The sequence below is a fragment of the Pterocles gutturalis genome, unplaced genomic scaffold (assembly GCF_000699245.1).
Source record: "Pterocles gutturalis isolate BGI_N339 unplaced genomic scaffold, ASM69924v1 scaffold5143, whole genome shotgun sequence".
Classification (NCBI taxonomy): Eukaryota; Metazoa; Chordata; class Aves; order Pterocliformes; family Pteroclidae; genus Pterocles; species Pterocles gutturalis.
This window is the reverse complement of record NW_010122803.1, coordinates 87,730-113,309: the sequence shown is the minus strand read 5'-3', so window position 1 is coordinate 113,309 and position 25,580 is coordinate 87,730. Positions and strand designations below refer to the sequence as shown.

Sequence of the window (25,580 nt, the reverse complement as noted above, 5' to 3'; positions counted from 1 at the left end):
GGGGGACTCCACTAGATACAGGCCTCGTGTGTGCATAAGCAGCTCTGACTCAGGCTTAGGAAAAGAGAGGACAAGAAATTGTGGGTAGGGACTACCTGTCAGGATGATGCACCACAATTAGCAAGGACTGCAAGGGCTTGTTGCAGACTTTTCCATGGCTAGCTACTTTGCAACTGGCTAAGGAACACCTTGGTGTCCAGACAATCACTAAAATGTTGTATACATGCTAGTGGAGATGAAGGGTGGAGGGGATTAGGAAATCTGGTAATAACAGATGGAAGAGGTACTAGAATAGAGACCATCATCGTGCCAGAAGACTTGGGAACCCTCAAGTTAGTTTTTCGAAAGGAACTCAACTTCCACAGAAAGGTCAAAACTAAGGAAGTTGCCTGCAAGGAGGAGAATGCTTCACATATTGTCCAGTACCTGTTCCGTCTTCCACCATTTCTCCTATCGCAATTATGTAGCTGTCAGTTTCATTTAATTCCAGAGTCTCTGTCTTCACCACAAAAGTATTGCAGCCATTCTTGTTCGTCTGGAGAAAGAGGGATATGAACAGAGAGAAAGAGCATGGTGTGGAGGAAGAGGAGCTGTTTCTTGATGCTGGGCAAACCTTTCTAAAGAAGTATTTCCAAATGCTGTGGAACAGATGGAAGCTCAAAAACCTATAACTGCAGTAACCCATCATGGATACTTTAGCTGGAGAAGAAAATCAACATGCTCGGATTAAACAGTCACCAAAAAAGTGGCAGAAAAAAAGTGCTTCAGGCAAATCACATAAGGGTTTATTATGTCACAGATGAAATCAGAAGACTGGATTGAAAGAGCATAGACCTGAGCTAAAGATAAACTCCTCCCTGAAGCTAAATGGCCCTGAAGAATAAAGCCTGACACTGTGGCTTTCCAGTCGTGACCATCTCTGTGACGTGGCCATGTTAAACAAGGGCATCCAGCCATTACAGATTGCAAGAGCTTTGCCAAGCATTAAGGCAGAAACTGGGTACAGCTAGTCTGCCAGAGAGGGGAGGTGGACAAAGTGTTTCTAGTCATGCCTGTTAAGTTCTCAACAGAACCTTGTGGGGCCTCTTACATACCACGTGAGAGGGAGCTGGCATTCGGCTGGTGTTTTGCACAGCTAAGATTGTACAGCATTCCAGCTGGAGATATTTTGTTACTGGGTGCATTTTAAAAGATGCGGAGATCCAGCTGGATTTTTTATATTCTGGCTTGTTGCTGGCCGGTCTGACATTTAGAAATATTTTATTGCAACTTTCAGGCTGAAAGAGCTGCATCTGAAAGCTGTGGGAAAAAACAAGTGTGGAGCTTAACCACAAATGTATAATGAACATAAATGTGCAGAAAGCATAACCAGCACTGAACGCAGTCTCAGACAAGACACTAGCAATCTTAAGATGATCCATTAACTATATGGATACAGCAAGAAACAGGGCATTAAGCCACAGACCATATGATGTTCTGATAGCCTGCTTATTCATGGCTGTGGTCACAGGACTGAACAGACCAGTGATCTGATTGCATGCGATATAATACAGACCCTTGGGAAAAGCCCCAGGCATTATTACTTACACAGGGCTTACACATTCTCCTGAAACACCAAATCAGATATGGGCAGCTAGAGCAGTAATTCAAGCAATAGAGTCACAGGAAGAGGAATCAATGGTCTGATCAGGTCTAGCAAGTGGGAAGACACCAGTAGGAAACAGGTTGGTGCACATCAGAGGTGCATCAAGGCAAGTTAAGGGGACAGACATACATTTCCAGCAGGTTATACTTTCAACTCTTCTTTTTGTTCACCTACCCAGCTGTTTTGCTTTCTCATCTCAGTAGAATTTGATAAATTGCCTTCCAGAAACTGGGATAATGTGATAAAAGTAATATCTATTTTCCCTTGAACGGGCTTCCCGTAGGCATACCTGTGTCAAAGGGAAAAAACATGCACCTGAAGACTGTCCGCTTCAGCAGAAGTATTGATCCAGGCCACCCCTCACACTCATCTGAGGGAAGTGGAGCCTGGGAGATATTAGGAACTTCAGCTCATCCCTCAAGATCATTTTGCATCCCTCTCCACCCACTATACCTAGCATCCTTAGTGTCCTTCAGCCTCACAATAAATTACCAGGTGCAAGAAGAAGCCCATTCCGGAGAGTGATCTGGCTCCCCCAACCACAGGGCCATGCAAGAACATCACACTGGAAGGACACTTCTCAGCTGTGGGCAATCTGGAGGTGACTGTGGAGCCAAACCCAGAGATCACAACGGTATCATGTACTCACTTGCCACAGACCTTCAGCTGAAATTCCTCATCCACTGTAGCGATAAATGGAGGGTGCTCAATCTTTATCTCAAATTTTTTTAGCACTGTATGTAAGAGAAAAAGATAAGGATGGAGCTAAAAAAGCAATCCTGAGTATGGACACTGACTGTAAGTTCTGTTATAGCTGCAGCCCAGATGGGGGGAAAGACAGTAATGTCCCCAGTTATTCATCCCCATGCTGCAACAGAGGTTGCTTCCTTCAGACACACCACCCTCTATTTGCTACCACAGTTGCACATGGGACTGCTTTCTACGCCAGCTCAGTCAAGTACAAACATTTTAAACAGCACAGGGTTTTGTTCTTACCTACATCACTGCAACTGAGGGGGACTAAGGCATGATGCTGCTTCCTATTATGGCAGCTGACTGGAGTGGGCAGTAAACTTAGCTTAGAAGAAGGTGACAGTGAGCAGCAGAAGCTGCTTACCACAGGGCCAGCTACAGCTAAAACAAGATGGCATACCACATTGTCTCCCTTGTACCCTATGCAGCTGCAGAACCTCCAGCCCAGCATGAGATGATCACACAAATCCTTCTGTCTCTGTCCCCAGCTTTCTGTTTTCCCAGGGCAAAAGGTCTGATGAACATGGCCACATAGCCTTGCTCTTTTCTCCAGCTGCCCACACAGTTTTTCCATCACCTCTGTTGTCCAGGTCTTACCGTATTCATCAACACTGAAGGATTTTTTAGCCATGTCCTGTTGCACTGATATGGTATAATATCCAAGGGGTGCTTCAGAGGCCAGGGGAAAGGACAGATCCACAATGCCATGTCTTGACTTCACATTCCGCCACTCAGCAATACGGTTAGATTCAGGATCCTATTTGGGAAAGGACATGCAGAGCCACTAAGTCACACTGCGAGCATGGGTATCTGGTAGGTCCAGCCATACTCAGGCACAAGAAGGCACTAGGAGGGCTTGCCTCCAGTAGAGAGGATGCCAGATCACTGGGTGAGGTTCCTTCTCCTCCCTCCAATATTCTCTTACTGAACATTTGAATTGCAAAGGCTGCCAAGAACAGTAAAGCTACTGGGAAGTGGTAACACCATAACACTGTTGGAAGGAGAAGCAGCTGTGCTGAGCTTCTTAGCTGAACATCTGCTGAGCACTTAGCCTTGTGCTTTTTGCTCTGTGCAGACAAAGTATTGGGCAAAGGTTCATTACTGCCCTACCTCTAGCTCAGCTGTGTGCATCACAGAGGTGCTGCAGGTGTTTGAATGAAGAACCCAGGCTGACCAGGTAGAAGAGACTTCAGCTGAATGTGAACCATCACCATAACCTTATGAGGTTACATTTGTGACTGTCCAGGAGAGAAAGAGCACAGTAGAAGAGACAGACATCTCCCTTTGGTCAGTTCCTTGTCACTTACCTGTAGCCATATCTGGGAATACTGTAAAAACAAGAGAAACACAACCTCAGTTTTTTACAGAGCAAAACAGCATCCATCTGAATCAGTATTAATAACACTCCCTGACATGAGCCTCTGCCCTATCCAGACCCCACACTAGGTCTCTTCTTCCCTCTCTGCTAGCTTACACTGCAGTCTTTCTCCAAGGGGCCAGTGGATGAGTGGTCCTTCTTTGATCCCTTCAAAGATCATTTGTTCTCTCTCATGAGCCTCATGAGTGTCTCATGCTGAGGTTCCTACCTTCAGAAAAGAACAAGGTGATACTCACCTCATTTTTAATGACCTTAAGGTCCTCATCAAGGTTCACAATTCGAAATTTCACTGGAGAGACAAAAGGATAGTAAAGCATTCTGGCTACAACTTGTCCTTGCACAAATCTGCTTCTCCTTTTCTGTGCTCCATTATTCACGTCTCTCTGTTTACCTCAGAGGTATTCAGGTCCTTCCCCAAACAGCTCTCCCCAGCATCTCCCACCCCAGAGGACTTTGTCTGGGAGGTTTATCACAGAATCATAGAATCATAGACCTTTTAGGTCTCACCAGAGATACTTCACCAAAACAACACCTAAGAGCAGCAGACTGGGCATTTGGTACAGCACAGCTTGGAGGGGAATATCCTGACCCATACTGTTCCTGAAAACATCTGATAATAGAGTTCTTTCTTCCTTCTCCAACAAACTTAGTTCACTGCAGTTGATGAAATCTTCCCCCTAGATGTGGCTGCTACCTTGACCCTTCCCTCCCCATTTCTATATGGCACCTTCTTGCCTTACCTGTTTCTCCAGGTTTGTATAAGCCCTTGTCTGTCTCTACCAGAATTATATTATTCTGAGACTTGACCAGAACCTTCTTGCGACCCTCAAAGAGCACATTGTCTCCGCTGTGGATCAGGACATGCAGAAAAACCACCTTCTCTGGCTGTCAGGTTAAAAAAAACAAAATGCTTGAGACAACAAGTAGCTTGAAGGAGAAACAGAGGCATCTGTCATACCAAAATCTTCCAACTTTCCTCTCCTCCCTTCCCCTCCTTTGATTTAGCTCTTTCCTTTCCCTAGTCTTAGTCTTCTCTATGGTCCCCAGCTCCCTCATTCTCTTTTCTCTGCATTTCTCCTTGCCGTGTTTGCCTCTTTCCACATTTCTTCCTTCCCTTTACTGTCTTTCTCACCCTGCATCTCCAACATTAACCTGGGTCATTCACAGGAGAAGCTGAAGCCCTCTAGTTTGTAAGAGGAGAGGCAGTCAAGAAAGGTGTCTTACATGTGATGTGGAATCATCTCTCTTCCTGGGAATGAACTCTGGCACCTAGGTTGATTGATATAAGGAAATGGAAAACAAATTTGTCAGAGATTTTACATCTTATCCCAAAGGTGAAGCACCATCACACTGTTAAAAAAATCCCCAAATTTCAGAGTCCAAATTACACTGTATGACTCGGTCTCCAACCTGCTTGTCATTAGAGGGAGAAGCAACAGACACTGCTTGTCTCTTGTTGATGAACCTAAGGGTGAACCAACTGACACGTTGTTCTTCCACTTCACATAAATGTGAGATTTTTATCAAACTAAGCAAAACAATAGGGAAGTCAGATCTGAAGCTAACCAAGACAGGAAATGATCAGGCAGAAACTTTGGACATCTCAGTATCAGAAAGAATGGGCTCACCAGCAGAAAGGTTCTTTTTGCTAACAGCAGACTTTATTGGTTTTCCAGAGCCACGACTCACTCTCTCCTATGGGCTGGCACCAAACACTTAGTTAATAATTTTCTTGTTGATGCAAGAACTAGAAGTGACTACAGCCCCTCCTTCAGTGCTGCTGAATCTGCAGGACAATGAGGGCATAGGCACAGCAGCTTTGTATGGTGCTGAGAAAGACAAGGACAGTTTGTAGAGCCTCAGCACCAGACACATCTCCATGGCTCTCCAGAAATGTAACTGAAGGTCCAGTAGTCATGCCCCAGCCTCAGTATGTCTAGTTCAGCTAACTAGAGCAGAAGAGGTGCAATGACAGGAACTCAAGCCACCCAAGAAATATCCAGACTGCCTAGGTGAAATCCATTTCATTGTGAGTTCAGCACCATCACCACCCATGACAGCTAAATTAAAGCAAGCTCAATGTCTGTGCAAGCTACAACCACAACTTGAAGTACAGGAGCAGCTTTAGAACAGAACAGTCCTCTTGGAGCTGCAGGGGTTAGGCTTCTGAGGAAGCAAGGATGAAAAGAATGTATTCATAGAATCACAGAATCATAGAATCATAGAATGGTTTGGGTTGGAAGGGACCTTAAAGGTCATCTAGTTCCAACCTCCCTGTCATGGGCGGGGCCCCCTTCCACTAGCCCAGGTTGCTCAAAGCCTCATCTAACCTGGCCTTGAACACCTCCAGGGATGGGGCATCCACAGCTTCCCTGGGCAACCTGTTCCAGTGCCTTACCACCCTCACAGTAAAAAATTTCTTCCTAGTGTCTAATCTAAATCTACCCTCTTTCAGCTTACATCCATTACCCCTTGTCCTATTGCTATACTCCCTGATAAAGAGTCCCTCCCCATCTTTCCTGTAGACCCCCTTTAAGTACTAGAAGGCTGCTATAAGGTCTCCCTGGAGTCTTCTCCAGGCTAAAAAAGCCCAACTCTCTCAGCCTGTCCTCGTATGGGAGTTGTTCCAGCCCTCTGATCATCTTTGTGGCCCTCCTCTGGACTCGCTCTAACAGGTCCATGTCCTTCCTGTGCTGAGGACTCCAGAGCTAGATGTACATATTCCCTATGCATTGACTTGCACTGCAACATACAAGCATTTTTAGGGACTAAACACTGAGTAAACTGAAAGTCAATGTTTTCCAACAGGCTTTAAGTAGGATGAAATGGTCTGATACACATCAAAAGAACAGTTTTTTATCTACACAGGAAAGATTCCCTACTTTGCTAGGCTCCAGGACACTGCTGTATTTTGCCTGTCACTGATTGGGAAATACACTTAACCTGCTTGCAACCCGTGGCAGGGCAAAGGGAAGCCAAGAGAAGCCCTGGGCTTCTGTCTACAGTCGAGGTAAAAGCATCCACTGCCAAATCAGCAGCCACAGCTACACTCACCCAGAAGGTGATGCACTGAAAAGTGCCTGGCTTCTCTACATCCTGTTCCACCAGCGTGTAATTCTGGGTTGTCACCTCCAAGGTGATAGCCAGGTGGACAGCCTCAGTCAGGGAGCAGAGGTGAATGCAGAGCTTCTCCTCTTGGGAATGGTGAATGACAGCAGGGAACACCACAATATAATGACTAGAAGAGAGCAGGACATGTTCAAAAACAATTCAGAGGCTGAGGTGGACAGGCCAGAATCCATCTCTGCTGCTTTCATGAAGAAGTAGACCAGGGGTCAGAAATGTCTGGAGGTCTGCAGTGAAGGAAGTATGATGCAGCTCCCTTTGCATACCAGAAAGAAGCAATATGCCCAGTGTGGAACCAGAGGGCTCCTGATATCTGTCTGTCACCGCCCTGCCACCAGCCAGGACACAGCTGCCCAGTGTACACTCTTCCAACTGCCAGTACACATGAAGAGAAAGGCTGTGTGAGGAATGACGCCAAAGACTCTGGCTGAGGCATAACGTTTCAGTCCTCGCACCAAATTTCACCCCCACTGGCACAGAATGAACAGAAGCAAAACTTGTGTCTTCTGTAGCTTTACGGTGTGTGCAGTGCAGCACCTGCACAAGCAAACACCAGGGACTACACCTGCAGTGGTGTTCAACACCCAGTGCTCCAACAGGACTCAGTAGGAGCTGCTTCTGCTCAGCCTCCCTGAGAACAAGACCCCCACCGTTCAGCTCTGTGATGCTAAACAGTGCAGCACCTCAGCACCACCCTTCAATGACAGTCCCTTCCACCAAGCATCCCGAAATCAAAAGGAGATAATCTCACGGTTCCAGGCTTGCTGCAGATGTGACTGGGAATAAGGTCAGGGCTAGGAGGAGCACTGGTGCTCCCATTGCTTGGACTGGGAAAGACAGCTGACAAGATCCACACAGGACGAGACGACTGCCTGTACTGATGGGCTGGAGCAATCCTAAATACCCTTCTCAGATGCTTTTAAGTCCAAAGAGTGGGGGAGTTGACATATGGAGGTAGTATCTCTTCCAGGCTAATGACATTAGCTAATATTTACTTGCTTCCACCAACAACAGAGTAAAGGCCACATAGTGCAGTTCTCCACCCATGTCTACATTCAGATGGTATTCCAGGCCATCAGGTGTCAGAGCACTTGGGGGGAGATGTGGGGAGGGTGACCTCTAACCCAGGCTGAAGGGAACTTAGGAGAAACACTCATCTCAGCTCTGGCTGGCCTGGATCCTGGCTGTAACATCTGATGACAGCCAAAGTTGCACGCCAGCTACTGTCCTCAGCTTGTAAAAAGCATCCTCAGTACAGTCTCTGTGCATCATTAGTGATCTTCCCCTCATCCAGTATTTAATCAGAGCTTGAAGTAAAAACCTTTAAGTTCACCTCCATTTTCTGCATCACTACCTCTTTCTACCCATCCATCCCAGGGATGTCTGATCCTCCTGGGTACAGAACCTTTCCAGGGCTGCTTCTGCCACTCACTGCCAACCCCTCTTGTAGCTCCACTGTAAGGCCTTTCGAAATAAAGCAAGATATTTTTAGTTGCCACATATTTTAGCAAACCTCTGCTTCACATCGCCCCAAGTCAGATGTCTGGTCTTCTGCCAGCTTCCTCCAGCCATAAGGTGGTTGTACACTGACACCAACACCCGTCTTCTCCAGGCTCTTCTGAGGCACTGCGTCCTTGTTTTTCCTTTTCTGGGTGGCAGCAGTGAAGTGAACAGGGATTGGATGTATTTGCCCTCTAGTTACAACCTCATTTGAAGGTGGATATCCTCATCTGTCCTGGCCCCAGCTGTGTTTTTGCAGAGCATAACCAAAGGTACACAGTATAGAGTGAATTTGCCATCCACCTACTCTTTGCTCCCAGCTGAAGCAATCCCCTCAATTTACTTTGGCACAGTTCTCATGTGTGTGCTTACCACCCACTCTCTTAATGCACAGTATGGTGTGGAGCACACTAGCCTTTAACCTAGCACTGACATTCAGATAGTCTGCAGGTCTAAAGCCCTGTATGTCACTGATCTGGGATCATATTTGATTCTCTTAAATCAACAGGGTTTTGAGTTCAAGCCTAACCTATCAGGAAAAAAACAGAGTTCTGTCTGATTTCAGAAGCAGTCTTCATGGCTCTGCATCTCTGAATAGTCATCAAGCTGGTTGCCTCTTAAGTTAAAAGGGAAGAGATAGACAACAAAAAGAAAATAACATGCTAAAGTTCTTCCCTACTTCTGAAAAAGAGTGGGGGCTCTGGCAGAGCTGTGTGTGGAGCCCTGGGCTGGTCCATCTGGAGGCTGCAGGGAAGGAGTGAAATTTCAGTAAGAAGTAAATAACACATAAAAACAAGATCTACAGAAGAAGAAACCCGATCTGCCCCAGGATGTTTCCAATGAAATCCCAGTAAAGGCACCTTTATAAAAATTGTGCCCCTGTACCAAATATAGTAACTGAGCACTCCTGCTGCCATCAGTTGTGCTGCGTCAAAAGGCTGAGCAAGACATCTCCCAGATAAATATCAAAAAGCCTTACAAAGGCTCGAGGCAAGTGCCTTTGGTGCGTAGGCAACAAGCACTTTCTCCACCCCTTCTACCCGCCCACATCCCAGCCCCAGCCATGCGCAGCATGATTTCCACCTTCTTGGTTTTGAGGCCAAGAGAGAGACGGGCACCCTGTCAAGGCAGGAGCTGCATAGTCCATCTGCTCTGGATGAGGGGGAGAGGGAGGAAGGAAAGCAGCAGAAGCAGGGGCAAAGGGGAGACAGAAGAGAGGCTCAGCTTTCCGTGGAGGTATTTGACCTGCAATCAGCTATGTGGAGCATCGCTTTCCTGTGGGGCAGCATCCTTCTCCTGCCTAGCACGGCCAGAACGCCTGCAATGCTGTAAGAACCTCAGATGCTTCACATATGCACTCTGCTCTGTGAGGGATCCTGGGGGGGTGGCGGTGTGGCAGAAATAGGACAGAAATCCTAAGAGCAGGAGTGTTTTTCCAAAGAGGCATATCTCCTGTTCCCAAGGTTTCACTTGGTTCTCATGCACCCTCCCTGCCACACTCTCCATATTACTTGCATCTCCCTGTAGTGCCTTTAATGTAAATCATGTATTTCTGCAAGGATTCAGGCAGAGCAACTCTGCCAGTTTTCTGCATGTGCTTAATTCTGACTTGCCAACATCTCACATCTCCTACGCTGCTCCAGAATGTATTTCCTTTTGGGCTGTGCTTTTCTCCCCAGAATCAGAGGTCACCATTTAAATCATTAATGGACAAAGCTGGGTGCCTTTATAAACAGGGCAAATGTGAGCTCAAGGTATCTAACAGGGATGCTCTTTGTAAAGCTATGTGTTCACTCTGGCTTAGCTGGCCATCTCCTCCCTCAGACTTTCTAAGAAACCTCTAGCAAGGACAATTCCCAGCACTGCTTCTCTTCATATACTTTATCAGGAATGCAACTCCTGTTCCAGCAGGCACTGCTGTGATATACTGGCTTGTGAACTTGCTCTTGACTTTGCTTTTGCAGCCATGGCATAAGTGTAAACAGAAACAGGGCTGTGCTCACACAGGAGATGTTACAATGGGAAATATGTCACTGGGTTGTAGCTGGGTGCCTTCATGCCCTGTGTGGTGTGGCATGTACAAGTCTAATTTTAAAAATGTCTTCCAGCAGGAGTTCAGCATCTTCCTCTGGGACATGTTCCACATCTGACACAGCTCCTGCTCAAATAATGCTTTACTGCTGCCTATTTTCCACTGTTAATTCAGGAGGAAGCTTTGCTTTATGGAAATACTGCCTGCTTCAATAGGCTGTCTGCTGTCCTGCCTTTATGCCAATGTGTTTTGTAGATTCATGAGAAAGTAATCCAGCCTGGCTCTTGGGATACTTGAATGACAGCCCTGAGTCACCTTAAGTAGGAAAACCAAAATGTCGTTGGCATCCTTTATCAGATCCCCCACTATTAGCAGCAGACAAGCTGATCAAGGCAGCTTGACAGCACTGAAGTGTGAAAGCACTCAAGGCTCCTGGCCAGCAGGACTTTGACTCCCTCTTGCCAGGGTGCTGGACTCCAGCTAGGAGCTGCCAACAGGAGTCCCTGCCTTGTGGTGTTCTGATCTTTCCAGGCCCTGCCCTCCTGCTGCTGCAAAACGTGCTGTTGACTGAACCTGTCCAGAGGCAGTAAGCAGGAGAAGTCAGTGATGAGAGTTTTGAAATCTGCTGGAATGTTGGTTTTTCTTCGGTCCTAGTTGCTGCACTGCAGTGTAAGATTAAAAAAACAAAGCAGCATGAACAGCTTCTTGGTGTTGTCAATGGGTACAGCTGCAAGAGTAGCCGCAGAGGTGTGAGAACTGGAATAAGAGAGCAAGGAGGGCAGGAGTGTTGGGAGCTGAAGAGAAGGTGACTCTCTGTCTGAGACACAAAGCCAGGACACCGTGTCCCATATGCATGGCATTGGTTCTGAGCTTAAGAGTAGCCGATAGGACAGAAAGCAGATGACCAATCAAGCAGACTGATGGTGCTACATAGTGTGGTTCAGTGAAAAGGCTGAAGTCTCAGGAAACCTGCAACGTAGCCAAGCTCTGCTGCTGATCTCTTGGGTGATGTGAGGAGGTCTCTTCACCTTATTTTGACTTTCATTTTGGAAGCAGTGACTTTATCTTTTTACATGTGCATGCAGCACGTAGTGCAGACGCAGTGTCAATGGCTGCAGTACCAATAGATGAGAACAGTGCGATCTTGTCCCACTGGCATTGCGACAGTGGAATCAAGAGACCAAAAGTCTTATTAGAAAGTACTCAAATCCTACAGTCAAAATCTATCCTCTTAGAAAAACAATTTCACCTGAGGGTTTTTTTTTTCTTTTTTAATAGAAATTATGCTGTGGCGATACCATCTCAGCTCTACTACCCCTTCTCAGAGACAGTGTGCCTCCAGCTCAGCAGAAAACAAGCATTCCCGATCCATGTGACTGTAATCTTGCAAAGCAGAGCTGGGAACCAGACTCTGATCACTCAGTCCATCTCTCAGCTCACTTTCTTTCATTGCACAAGCTTCCAGGTGAGGAATATATTTTCCAGGGTTGTCGGGAGGGTGGACAACACACAAGTTCTGCTCTATCTGGAATTGTGTCTTCCCATGGGCACATCTTAATCAGGCACTGAACCTTCTGCATCAGCCTGTGTAGGTCTACCAGTGTCCTTCCTGCTGTGTAGCCCCACTGATACTTTGCTCTTCTAGAAAACATTCTGAAAAGTACTGTTAGGTCTTTCAGGGCAAGAAGAACTGGAGCAATACAAAAGCAGTATCATAATCATTATTCCAAAAGCCTGTGGATCCATGAATGGGATCCACCCTGAATGATGGTTACAACTATGCCTGCAGGTCCCTCCTCCTGTTGGAAACGCTGATGAAGTGGCTTTTATTGTTATCACAGTCCTGGAAGCCAACTCAGAGTTTCAGAAGAAACAGGAAGTCCTAATCAAGCATGCAGACAAGAAGACTTTTATCCAGACAGACAAACCTGTGTACAAACCTGGACAAATCGGTATGGACAGAATGCCATGTCTTACAATGGAAAGAAAGGTCCTCGAGCCACAAAATATGGGGTAACCTCTAGCACTTGGAGCAGGGCCTGCTTTGCAAGGGAGATGAGTCACAGGCTTCATCTCCCTTCAGGGCTTTGGGGAATGTGGGGATACCTCTTTCCTATGTCAGCATGGCATGAGTTTTCTCCAGTACTAGCCATACTCACATAGCATGTCAGTGTGAACAGGGCTTGTGTGTTTGGCTGGTGTGTGAGAAGAGGTTTAGACACCACTGTGTTATATTCATGGTTGCTCCAGTTGAAGCCACAGTAGTCTGTCAGTGCCCCTAGCAGGGCTTTGGGCATACGACCAGGAGTGAATGGTGCCAGCTGCTGCCCACACCCTCTCAGTGAAGCACATGGACACGTCTTTCTTAGCCATCCATTCTTATTATTACTAACAGACTTGATTTCATTTCAGCCACTCGTGTTTTTCTTTTGCCCTATAGTCAAGTTGCGAACTGTAACCTTGGATCAGAACTTTATTGCCAGCAATGAAATGGTAAGTCAAGAGGGAAGAAACCTGAATAAGTCTGAAAATGCAATGGGCTGCCTCCATGACTTCTGGATCAGTGCTGTCCATCTGTGGACAGCTAGTCTCAGTGTCGCTTTTGGTGCTTATAAACAGCATTGGGCACCACCTGCAACGCTGGAGCTGCTCGTGATGTTGGGTCACAGGCAGTCCCTGAAAATTGCTTAGGAAAAGCTCACGGATGGCTGGGGGAAAAAATGCTGGGGAGGTGGATGGTAACTTACCTGAAAGCATCCCACCAGTGACTGTTATTTCCTTCCCACAGCACCGCCTGGTGGAACTGAAGGTAAAGCACCTGCGTTATTGAAAGTGGTGATCTCGCCTTGGGGAAGACACAGGTTTGGTGTCCCACAGATGGTGGGGAAATATGGATGCAGAAAGCCAGTTACCTCAGAATGAATGAGAATGGTCCTTGGCTTCTTGCCCTTCCTTCAGTATCCACACAAGTTTGGCAGTGCAGTGTTATGATACCGATCACAGTCCCTGCAGTAAGTGATTGAAAACCAGTCAGCTGTCCAGCAAACTTTTCTAGAGTTGTCACAGGACTTTTAGTCCCTCTAGCCTGTGCATTGAAGATTTGCGAATTAGCCCCTCTAGCCTGTGCATTGAAGATTTGTGAAAATCCTGAAGTTTCTATAAGGAGAATTTTGTATTTAACATATGGAAAATAAAAGTTTGATCAGTTAGTGTTGTGGCTACACAGCTAGAGAAACTTCCTAAAGCAGCTTTCAGGATATTGCCCTTAAAATCTGTTAGTTCAGTTTCAATATTACAGGTAAAATATGGACTGCAGTCACCTGAGCTGAGGAAAGATACCTGAAAGCGGTAGGGAGTTTGTAATTACCCATGCACAGAGGTCATAGTTCCAACTAGCAATTGGCCATAGCTAATGCACATTTGTATGCCATGTCCACCAAGCAATCAATACATAAATGTGTGGTTTCTGAGACACCTATGCAACACTTTATGCCAGTTTACACGAACGTTATACTCTGATGCAGCTTCACCCTTTCAAACAAATTTCCCGCTTTCTCCATATGTTTATAAAGCACCCATCAACTCATTGCTAAGTCCTTCTTGGCCAGGCAGTATGACCATAGTCAGAGTTCTGCATCTTGCCCTCCCGAGAACCAGCAGTGGGAGAACAGTGTCTGTCATGGACCGACCATAACAGTCAACAAAGTCTCCAAATGCCCTTGCATCCCAGGTCTTTACATCTTCCTTTCTATAGTGGGCCTCATGGTCTCCTGCATGAAGTCCTGGACCCATTTACCCAGACTTTCCTGGGGATTCAAGACATCAGGTTCCCTAGCAATCACTCCCAAGTAGCTCATGCCTCAGGGGGGACTATGCCAGCTCAGATCACCACAGAAGTTTCTGAGAGGGACCACTTTTATCTCTCGGTGTGACAGGCAGGCAGTAAACCACAGTTTTGCAGCAGTCAGTGAGACGGCAGTGCCACCACAGAGCAATAAAATAATAGATTGACTTAATCAATGAGATAGGGAGAAAAGCCCTGTCCTCTTTGAGCTTGGACTCACTTGAGCACTGAAGCTGTGTCATAGACCTGGGCTCTCAGGACAAAAGGGTATGTGCTCAGACCATGCTGTGAAAGCTTGGACATCCTGCAAAACAGTCGCTTTTTGCACTGGGAAATAACTCTGCTACTGCCTACACAGGACCCAAAAGGGAACCGAATTGCACAGTGGCTGAATGTTACACCTGTGGGAGGCATTGTGGATCTGTCCTTCCCTCTGGCTGCAGAAGCACCGGTTGGAGAGTACACCATCAAAATGCCTGACCGCACACATACCTTCAGTGTAGAGGAGTATGGTAAGAATCTCAGGGAGCTGAAGGGAGCAGAGAAAGATGTATTGCTTCCAGCCCCCTCTCTCACACAGAGCTGAGTGGGCCATGCAGCTGTAAACAGCTGTGCTAGTTGTGCCAGCACCTGAGATATCCAACTGCCTGCCAATAGGTATAATCACTGACTTTCACTAAAGCCCACTGGCTTTCTTCTCCCCTACATCCTGAGAATGGACTGAGGCCCACTGTCCCACAGCCTTGCTCCGTGGAGGAGACTAAGGCTGCCTACTCCCCCCACACTCTCCTGGCTGGGCTGCTAATACATTACTACCAGGCCCTCTACTGGTAGCCAGGGAATGAAAAGAGAGATTTTTCTCTAAACAACAATTTGGGGAGGATTGGAACAAGTGAGTTCTCTCTATATTTAGAATTTAATTCTGTTCCTCTTGCTTTCACACAGTGCTGCCCAAGTTCAGTGTCTCCATCCAGATGCCTCAGGTGGTCACCATCTTGGAGGAGAACTTCCGTCTCCACGTCTGTGGCATGTGAGCTGATTTACCATGGCAGAAGGTGCATTCTTATGGGTTCGGAAACTGCACACCTATCAATAACTGAGCTCAAAACGTTCTCTGCCAACCCTACCCCCACCCCAAAATCTGCTACCCTGGCATGTTCTGCTGAGGAATTCTTCTCACCTTTCTCCATAGCCTCTCTCCCTGCTTCTTTCACTGTGGGTTTGAAAATGTGGCAGTGGATCCCCTCAGTGGGGCATGTCTGCCCTACAGTACAGTACCTGTGCTGCATTGATTAGTGCCCGTATGGAAGGAATAATGACTCATCTTGTGGGCAGTGCAGTGTCCCCTAGCACTGCCTGGTGGGACTAGTGTTGACTTGAAGAGAACTCATCCATCACTGCCTTCTGTCTCAATCTGATGAAGTAATTTTAACTTCTTGGCCTCTGCTGAGCTCATGAACCATGAAGATACTGCAGGCTGCTGGGTTGTATAGCTGCAATACACAGGCTAAAGCTGGTGTCATTCACCTTTGATCCAGTGTTTCTACATGTAAGTCTTCTCTGCTATGTTTGCCAGGTACACGTATGGGAAACCAGTCCAAGGTAGTGTGAAGGTTGTGGTGTGCCGTAAACATATCCGCTATAATCGGAAGTCTTCCAGACCCAAGGGCAGTATTTGTAAGGATTACACTGGTGAGGTGAGCACATGGGACATTCACTCCTCTTGCAAAAAAGAGGAATGGGAGTAAAGAGAAGGAAGAATACTAAAGGAAGGAGCGGGACAGACATCAACTGTTGAAGCACCATGCTCTTTGCTTGGGGATGAATGACTGATATGTCCTTAACTCCCCAGTGCAGCAATCTTAGCCCCTCTTAGTGATTTCTCTAACTTCATTTAGATACACTCAAAGGAAGAAGCATCTTCAGACAAAGTATTGCAGATTTGCCTACAAAACAGGTATTGTGACAGGACAAAAAAAAAAAATACACTGTCCACATCAATTCACTTCTACTGGATGCTTTTCAGTACCACCTTTTAATCTCGTATAAACACCTATGTGCTCTTTCCCAGAAACAGCTGGTTTGGAGACACAGAAATTACCTCTTACATCTAAGCAAGCAATTGCAGTTCAGCACAGACTTTACTTATTCATCTCTAGGGTTGAATGAGTGTATCTATATTTGTTTAAATATTTTTAAGTAACCCAGCACATATCTTAAAGATAAATCCTGCCCCAGCAGAAGAAATCATGTTGTCAGGGAGATATGACAATTCATGTTTGTTACTGGCACACATGTGAGCGTGTAAAGATGAGCCATGTGTGAAACAGCATCTCCTGTTAGTGACTGCTCCATGGAAAAGAAATACGTTTCATACCAGTATGGGGGTTGCTCCTTTAACTCAGGTGTCTTAGTCATGTACTTTCAGACTTCTGGGCTCTATCTGCACTGCAGAAGGGATTAGTGCATTCATGATTGTTTAACAGATACAATTTCACATCTCCAGACAAACAAGGACGGCTGCTTTGGCACTGAGGTGAATATTAAGATCTACCACCTGAAGCGTGGTGACAGTTATGATTTCAACCTGGAAGCTGTGGCTTTTCTGAAAGAAAGTGGAACAGGTAGCAAAAACTGATTCTACAATTTTGTGGAAAATATTTTTCTTTACACTCATACAACGTGCTTGTCTTTGGGTCTTCATCTGTATCTGGGTTTCATCCTTATGGATACTTGTGTCCTCCCGTCAAACCACTGGAGGTTTCTGCACTGTCTCCCATGGGGTCAAGCATTCAGAGAGTGTTGTGTCTTCTCTGGGAGCCGCACGGCAGCATGGATGTTCTAGTCTACCATACCACCCAGGTCTGAACAACACAGGTCATGTGAGTTCTCCCAGATGCAGGATGGGCTTTACCAGTATGCTTGCTCCTCCACAAGAGGTTGTGGCTGGTCCAGCGCTGCCAGTTACCTTGGTTTGGCAAAGATGGACAGGAGCTGCTTTTTCCTGTCTTCCGGTCAGAGTAGAAACATGCACAGAGGTGGGCCAGGCCAGGTTCTTTTGTTCTTAAACCATACTTTAGGAAGGTCCATTGGAATGAGGAGAGACTTACAGCAAGCAGTGATAACCAAGGCCCTGACTGTATACCTTTAATAAATAGCTCCTTGTCAGGTTTATTGCCACATGCCAGACAGGGATATGTCCAGAGATACTGTTAAATATCCTGTCTTGTAAGGTTTCTTCTCTTACAAAATTTTACAAACCCTTCCTTACAAGAAAATATTTTGCATCCCCTTGCTGAAAGCAGTGACACACATTCATTTAGCAAACTACAGTGATTTCAGATGGGCACCACATGACAAGACAGCAAACTGTAAATTAATGTGGTGAAGGCAAGGAAAAAATGTTGTCTTCTAGTGACTCTGCTGTGAGAACAGGAGGTGAATGGAAGCGGACAGTTGTGAGTAGGACCATCTTAAACAAAGTCAGAAAGAGCATTTGAAAACTGTCTGGCAGAGACCTCCTGGTAGACGGCTGTCATTCCAGCAGGTCAGAATGTAGGAGGCACTATTGCCGAGTATGTGTGTTAAATGACTCCTGAAGTTCCATGGAGAAACTACAATCCCCTAGGAGTGATAGCCCATCCTTCACCTCAGTCCATCCAATCCTGCTGCCTTTGCTCAGACACGATACTCACCTGCATGCACCTCCTGTCTTTCCTAGGGGTAGAGTTCAACACCACTGAAAACTGCAAGGTCACTTTTGATATCACAACTCTCCAGTTCTGGGGGACAAGCTACTACTATCAGCAAGGAGCTCCCTACTACGGCAATGTAAGTGAACAGGACAGAAACATGGAAAGCTCAGCAGCTGGGCCCAAGGGGATGGCAGGCATAGAAATGCTGAGGAGTCCCTGTGCTCTGAGATGCCCAAAGCTGCTAGCACAGTCCTCTGTCCCAATCTATCCTTTGACATCTCTACTGGGAGGTAATCCAAAGGTGTGACCACAGGATAGGTGCATGGCTTTGCCAGGGGAGATTGCTGCTGCATAAATGGGGAGGAGTTGGAGGAGTTAGGGGTCACACTGAGAGTCCCTTTACAGAGAGGGGAATTGGGACTTCTTTTAGGAAGGAGATTTTCAGTCCTGAAGCCTCCAGTTCTCTGACTCTTCTCTGCATCTTTACAGCTGGAACTCAAAAGTGCCAATAAGACATACCTGAAGAACAAGCAGGTGATTCTTACTGTTTCCTATGGCAGCAAGAAGCAGACCAATACCTACTTCACAGATGACACTGGGATGGTCTCTTTCACCTTGGAGACATCAGCATGGGACAACAGCAGTAAAGTTCTACTACAGGTTAAGCCCAACAATTACATTAGATTTGTCTAGCTCTAAGCAATGCATCTTTCAGACCATAGTCTATGCCATTGTCTCAGTATAGCCAGGGAGATGGGGTCATGGAGCAGTGAAATTACATATCTAAAGAAGAAGAATAGCCCATAGCACTGCCGGCATTCTGGCCCCTGGTGCCACACAGTCCCTGAGGAGTCAGGAGACATGATGAGAGATGGGGCAGTGGATAGAAGCCCCATGAAGCTGTGACTGAGGTCTACCTACATAGCCCCTCTGTCTGAGGTGGAAAGGGCTTTGTGGGGCTGGGCAGGGACAGAGAGCAGAGGAAGGGCTCCCACATAGTGTGGAACAGGAACATAGGAAAGGAGCTAAGGAAAATACATGTGGAGAAGAAAATGGCGGTGACCAGTTTGCAATATATTTCCTCAGAGTTAGGAGAAACCTGGGATATAAGAGACAGAAGCCTTAGGAGAGAAAGAAGGAAGGCTAGTAAGGAACCAGTTGCTGCAAGCCAGTCTGGAGCACAGCAGGTAACCAGGATGTAAGGAGCTAAACAGCGATTCCACCTATAGGGAACTGACAGAGGAAAATTCAGCATCTGCTTTCCCATGAACAAGGAAGGCTCTCTTGTCTGGTTGTAGGGCTAGGTTTCTAATACCTGTCCTATCTAAACTTCAAGGTGAAGGCACTTTGAGGTAAATCCTGTGTCTTTATCAGAGTGCATACGGTATTTTAGATGATGGATCTTGACCTTGCTGGAAGTCCACAAGATGTTAATATCATAGGCTCAATGTAGATAGGCCATAGGTCAAAGATGAACAAAGCTATTGATCTTCAGTTGTCCCCTGCCACCGCTACCCTATGGATCAAGGAAAGTGCTAAAAGAAATACACTGTGCAAGTGGAATAACACTGAACAGTGAAATACGTTATCCATGCTGACACTTTCCCCATACATACCAGACAGAAGCAAAGGGTTCAGTGGTTTGACCAAGGGATTAATAAGCCACTTTACACAACCTAATGATCTGGCTTTCTCCCAAGGTAGCAGCAGCGTTGCAGAAGTTCAGGCTGTAGCCCAAGTCCTAGTAGTGTACAGCTCCCTGTTCAGGTGCTAGTTATCCCAGAGCATGCTGGAGCAGGCAATGCCAGGCTCCACAGACAGGGGTTGGCTGAGCTTGTCCTAGGTGGAAACAGACACCTTACCCTGGGAGAGGTCAGAGCCCACTGTCCAGTCAGCCTTGGTTTTGGCATGGCGAGAGCTGCAAGAAGTCTTCAGATACTGAGCCACCTTTTCTGTGCCACAGGCAAAGACTCAGCCGGAGGACTTAAGTGGTCGAAATGTGAAGGTGTCTTATGGCACTGCATCCCTCACACTGAGGGCCTTCTACTCTTCCAGCCGCAGCTCTGTGAGGATCCAGCCAGTGCATTCAACACTGCCCTGCAAGGATGTGCAGCAAGTCACTGTGCATTATCGCATCCTGGCCACAGAGCTGGGGGATGGGGCTTCCAGAGCAGATTTCTACTACCTGGTGAGTGTAGGGCAGCACCATCAACATGGTCAGCACAGGACCCTTTGCTGGCTCAGTGACTTGGAGCAGTGGCACTATCGACTCTTTGCTCTGTTCACCCTTTAGGTTTTGGCCAGAGCATCCCTTGTGCATCATGGGCAAACAGCAGTACTTCTTGATCCACCATTAGGTAAGAGCATCTAAATACCAGGAACAGATTAAGGACCCAACTGGAAAGCCCTTCCAGCCTAAATGGGGAAGGAGAGACAACAGGAAACAACAGAACTGGCACAAAAAAATCAAGAGGAAATGGCAAATATGCCATCTCTCCTCTGTCTTTTAATTTCCCTAATCTTTTTTTCTGATCAAATGGTGCAATTGTCAGAGTTTATCTGCCAAGCAGGAATTATCAGAGACCTCCAAGAAAACTCATGGAATCTTTTTGCTGGACTCAGGTGGAAAGTAATTTCTCTTCCAAGTGCATACTGTTGCCAAGATCCCTCATTATGTACAGTCACTGCTACAACATGGCACTAACCTACATTCTGGTCTAGCTGTGGCCTCCCCAGAAGCCAGGCAGAATAGTTTTTATCCAAGTAACTGTACAGAAGTGTTGTAGAGGATGAGCATGTTGCTGCCATAATCCTTGGAGACAGACTTCCTTGCCTCTTCCTATACTTCTTCTATTTTTCCTTCTTCCTTTAGGTTGGTATAGAGGGGCTTTCAATATCACTCTGCCCATTGACCTCATTTCACCCATGGCTACCCTCTTTGTTTACATGGCTTTCCCTGAGGGACAAGTGGCAGCTGACACCTTCAGTCTGAAAGTCTCCAAGTGCTTCAGGAACCATGTAAGTAGTGTACAAAACATAAGGGGGTGTGTAGGTTGGAGGGTAGCTTATTAACTGCATATTGGCAGTAGACGTCCAGCAGAATCCAGCAGCCACAGCCTCCCCTTTCCTTCCTCTGTCAATATCTTCAGTCCTTCTTTTTTCTGCTGTTTCAGGTGAAGCTTGGCTTCTCAGACACAGTGGCTCTCCCAGGATCAGCTGTCCGTCTCCATTTGCAGGCTGCACCAGGCTCCCTATGTAGCATCCGTGCTGTCGACCAGAGTGTCCTTCTCCTGAGGCCAGAGGCTGAGCTCTCCAGGGATAGCGTGAGTCACTTTAGTGCTGAGCCTTGCTAATATTGAAGAGATGCTTTTTGAGAATCTGGTTGCACGTACTGGTTAATAAGGTACAGTGGGTATACCAACAAGTACTTGAATGGGGACAGGACATGGCTTAATGAGAAAAAAATGAAGGCCAACATCAAATAACAGTCAAAATTTCCAGTAACTACAGAGGGATCTAATAGAACAATCCATGGTCATCCCCAATTACAGCCCAAAGTGGCAACCAGGTGGCAAGAGACTTCTGTCTCCTAAACCAACTCATGAAAGTGCTCCAAAAAAAAGTTATGTTAAAAAAAATGTCCACTGTGTGATAGGCTCCCTGTCTTTGTTCCAGCTCACATGAACCAGACAGTTCTTCCATTCATAGAGTGGACTGTAAATGGTGCCTCAGCAGTGGAAGGGTCCCATTTCTTCCCTAGACCTGGCATGCATTGGGTCTGAGTACCTTTGAATTGCCTCTTGACACTGCCTTGGTGGATCCAAGATGTGTCTTCAGTTAGACAAGAAGCCATCTAAGGACTCTTACAGGGAAGGTCTCCTCACTCTTTGCATTGAGTTCTCAGGTACAAAATATGAGCTAGAAGTGGTCACAGTTATGCAGCCATGCCCCAGAGGAGTTCATGTTCATCTCTGATGCTGGCATCTAAAACTTGTGAAAACTTGTAAAATTTGAGCTCCATGAAGCTCAAAAACCCTTGGGGTTGGGCTTTTGCAGCAGACAGGGTCCAAGCTCTGCCTCTGCAGTCACAGAAAATCTCTGGATAGAAATTAAAAACTTCCCACCTCTCACACTGACCTGGACTGTTTTAATTCTCTGTCTGCAGGTGTACAATATGTTCAGCTATTCTCAAGAGCACCCCAGCAAGCTCACAGACTCTTACAGTGACTACTGTACTATCCACAAGAGCCCAGGAACCATTGGTTCCCCTGAGACCACCCTTCCACCAGGAACAATGTCACCACTCATGTACAACAGATACTCTTATGCAGTGTCCCAACCAGATGTTTATGAACTTCTGAAGGTAAATCTAATTTCCAGAAAACCTGAAATATCAGAGCTGAGCCCTTTTGTATATCAGGTTAGCTTCACGGATTGTCTTTTCTGTAAACGCTGGCAGCTTCAGGTTTTGAATTTGCCAAGCCTCTGAACTCTGAGATCTTGTCATTCCATGCTCCCAGCTTGATCAATTCCCATCAATCAGGCAGATCCCTAGAACCAAGCTTTCCATTTACCCCAAGCTCAAGGCCCTCAGACTTTCTAGGAGTTGGAAGGAGAGAAGAGTGTCAGACTGAGGCAGAGAAAATTTGAGGTTGGAAAAGCAAAGCACCTGAGAGAAAAGGGGGACTGGGGAAAGGAGGGAAAGAATAGTAGAAAGGAGTAGCAGGTGAAAGATGAGAACAAGTCTGTGTTAGGGTGGGCAGCAAACTGTGGTGCCAAAATAACAACTTTGTGTGTGGGCATGCACACGTGAGTGGTCAACCCCACAATCCTGACTGGAGAGAGTCTCCTTTGACCTGAGGGGCCAGGACCAGGCTTTGGGAGCAGGGTGGTTCTGCATTCTCTCCCTGTTTAAATTTGCAGGTCCATCTGAAGTGCAACAAAACGGGGTGTCTGATATGCTGGGAGGTGGGGACAGAGACAGACCATCAGATGCACTGCCCTTTCCACTGAATTCTTCCTTTTTTTTCTTCCCCTTCTTGCCTCCAGAATTCAGGTCTAACATTTTTAACCAACCTTAAAATCAAGTCTCCAATTGAGTGCCGTACCCAGACCACTTTCTACTACGACTACATGTGTATGTCTCGATTTATCTTGTTTCTTTGGAAATCACGGGTAACACACAGGCTGCAAAAGGGCAGCTGAATGAGCAGTGTGCTGAAGAACTGGGGATGGCTTCCAGAGATGAATGAGTGGTAGCACAGGAGATGTGCACGACAGGAAGAGGGGAAGGGTCCTGACATGTCTGTGTGTCCAGTGCACTGAAGGGACGCAGCATTGGCTCCATAGGAAGAACCTGCTTGGAAGCTTCTGCTGGCAGGCAGGGAAACAGTATGGTCAAGAGGGGAAATGAGACAGCTGTCTCAGGAAGGAACACTTGTTTGTAAGACTAGGAAGGGTTTTGCTGGAAACCAGAGAAAGAGACAAGACTGGCACTGGGAAGTATCTAGGCTTTTCTGCAGGGGCTGAGAGAGCAAAAGTGTGAGCTGGTAGAGTTCCTCGTGGCGGAGTACACACATGCTGGAATCCACATGGTCTCCTGGGCTGTCTTGTGGAAGACAATAGAGAAGTAGGTTGAGGGCATCTTGGAGAGGACAAGGGGGATGTAAGTGGGAGCGGGAGGAATGGAGAGCTGAGCTTTTCCCAGCTGAACTCTGTCCTGATCTCACAGTTGCTCTTGCCTTTGAATGAATTCTTCTATTTCCAATAGCTTATGGTGACCTGGCAGACTTGGACAACTTGGACCCAGAAACAGATGCTGCTGTTGAACATGATGAGTCAGAGCACATTGAGCTGGGTAGCAAGGCAGGGCCAGTACGTATCTGGTTTCCAGAGACATTCATCTGGACTCTGGTTCCCATCAAGTGAGTAATTATGGGCTGTGGCCCCACATTAATCTAGACCTCCTACCAGCCACAGTGGAGAAGGAAAGGGCAGGAGGAGAGCCAGGGTTTTATTGGCTTCTGTGCCCACAAAGAAAAGGGAGGTGTGAAGGACAATGGAGGTTTGATTCCATTTCTGACTCTGCTTGAGATTTTCCAGATGTCTCTGGGGAACTTAAAATCACAGAATTCTGTAGGATGGAAGAGGCCTCCAGAGGTCTGTAACTCAACATGCTGGGCAAGGCAGGTTTAGTTAGATCAGATTGTTATAGTCAAGTTCTGTATATCCCCAAGAATGGAGATTCCACAAACTATCAAGGCACCTGTTCCAATGTATGACCATCCTCATGGTATTTTTTTTTTAATCTCAAGTCAGAATTTCCCATGTTCCAACTTGTGTCTGCTACCTTTCATCCTATCAATACGCAGCTCAGAAGAGGTTGGTTCCATTGTCTCTACACCTTCCCATTAGGTAGCTGTAGAAAGCAGAAAGATCTCCCCCTAGCCTTTCCCTCTGAAGTTTGAAAACCCCAGTTCTTTCAGCTTCTTCTTGTACATCAAATGTCCCAGCCCCCTCACCATCTCGGTAGTGTTCCACTGGACGCAGTCAAGTATGTCAGTATCCTTCATGTACTCAAAGGCAAAAATGGGACACAGTACTCCAGATGAGGGCCCACAAGGGAGGAATAGAGGGAAAAATAACTTTTCTCAACCTGGTGGCTGCAGTCTTCTTAATACAGTCTAGAAGTAGATGGCCTTCATTGCTGTAAGGACACATGAAATGTCTCATTCTTAACTTGTTATCCACCAGGACTGATACCTCTTTTTCTGCAAAGCTGCTTACTAGCCAGTGACTGCCTAGCCTGTACTGTTGCATGGTATTGTTCCATCTCAGATACAGAATTTTGTGTTTGCCCATTTACTAGTCCATTTTTCCGGCTTGTCAAGGTTCTTTTTAATTTTCCTACAGCGTATCAGGAACTATGCCCTAACAAGGCATAGTCTGCTAATACATAGCACATTAATCTGATAATCTTGCTGAGGATGTCCTCTCTCCTATTATCCTATTATCATTTGCATTTGCCTCTCAGTCTTTCCTCGCCCCTCCTATTTGCTATTATTCCCATACCTCTGTCCTACTTCCTAGGAATCCCCACGTCATCACATGCACTTCCAGTTCATAGTCCTTCTGCTTTTGTCTTCCCAAGAGAAATCTTTGCAGGGATGAGGACAACTCCTTCCACTGTTTTCTCCTCAGTGATTCAGGGGCTGCTGAGCTAACTGTCACAGTACCCGACAGTGTCACAGACTGGAGAGCCATGACTTTCTGCACCTCAGAGAGCCATGGGTTGGGAATCTCAGAGACCACCAGCATACAGAGCTTCAAGCCCTTCATCATGGAACCCACCTTGCCCTACTCTGTCTTCCGAGGAGAGTCATTTCCCCTGAAAGTCAAAGTCTTCAGCTACCTGAAGCAGTGCATGGTGGTGAGTGGCTCCCTCCATGATGGCTGTTGGGCATAGGGATATGTGGTAACAGTACTTCACTGACACTGACAGAGACCCAGACAAGGGGCTGCCTCCTCAGGTATTGAGCAAAAGACACCAAAGCAGCTCTTCAGAAAGCCCCATACAGAGCCATCTCTGCCCAGCTTATCCCTTCCCA

General features: G+C 46.6%; 2 protein-coding genes across 2 annotated transcripts in view; one reads left to right on the top strand and one right to left on the bottom strand.

The window, feature by feature from the left end:
* Window positions 1–426: 426 nt before the first annotated feature.
* Window positions 427–11,593, bottom strand: LOC104464802 (alpha-2-macroglobulin-like protein 1; the record flags this gene model as incomplete). Its single annotated transcript, XM_010077637.1, has 9 exons — window positions 11,556–11,593; window positions 6,831–7,014; window positions 4,517–4,661; window positions 4,013–4,065; window positions 3,706–3,726; window positions 2,996–3,155; window positions 2,295–2,328; window positions 1,820–1,934; window positions 427–535 (listed from the first exon to the last, which is right to left on the bottom strand). Coding segments are annotated over exons 1-9 (859 nt in total), but the record flags the coding sequence as incomplete, so codon positions are not given.
* A 620-nt stretch (window positions 11,594–12,213) lies between these two features.
* The window catches only part of LOC104464801 (alpha-2-macroglobulin-like protein 1), a 21,109-nt gene continuing 7,742 nt past the window's right edge, over window positions 12,214–25,580 (top strand). The window contains exons 1-17 of the mRNA XM_010077636.1: window positions 12,214–12,223; window positions 12,276–12,386; window positions 12,875–12,927; window positions 14,637–14,790; window positions 15,224–15,308; window positions 15,855–15,975; window positions 16,785–16,902; window positions 18,000–18,109; window positions 18,463–18,633; window positions 19,937–20,161; window positions 20,267–20,330; window positions 20,846–20,991; window positions 21,147–21,296; window positions 22,139–22,336; window positions 23,023–23,110; window positions 23,744–23,897; window positions 25,174–25,402. Of these exons, the coding sequence (XP_010075938.1) occupies window positions 12,214–12,223; window positions 12,276–12,386; window positions 12,875–12,927; window positions 14,637–14,790; window positions 15,224–15,308; window positions 15,855–15,975; window positions 16,785–16,902; window positions 18,000–18,109; window positions 18,463–18,633; window positions 19,937–20,161; window positions 20,267–20,330; window positions 20,846–20,991; window positions 21,147–21,296; window positions 22,139–22,336; window positions 23,023–23,110; window positions 23,744–23,897; window positions 25,174–25,402 (2,187 nt within the window). The remainder of the gene's footprint in view (window positions 12,224–12,275; window positions 12,387–12,874; window positions 12,928–14,636; window positions 14,791–15,223; window positions 15,309–15,854; window positions 15,976–16,784; window positions 16,903–17,999; window positions 18,110–18,462; window positions 18,634–19,936; window positions 20,162–20,266; window positions 20,331–20,845; window positions 20,992–21,146; window positions 21,297–22,138; window positions 22,337–23,022; window positions 23,111–23,743; window positions 23,898–25,173; window positions 25,403–25,580) is intronic.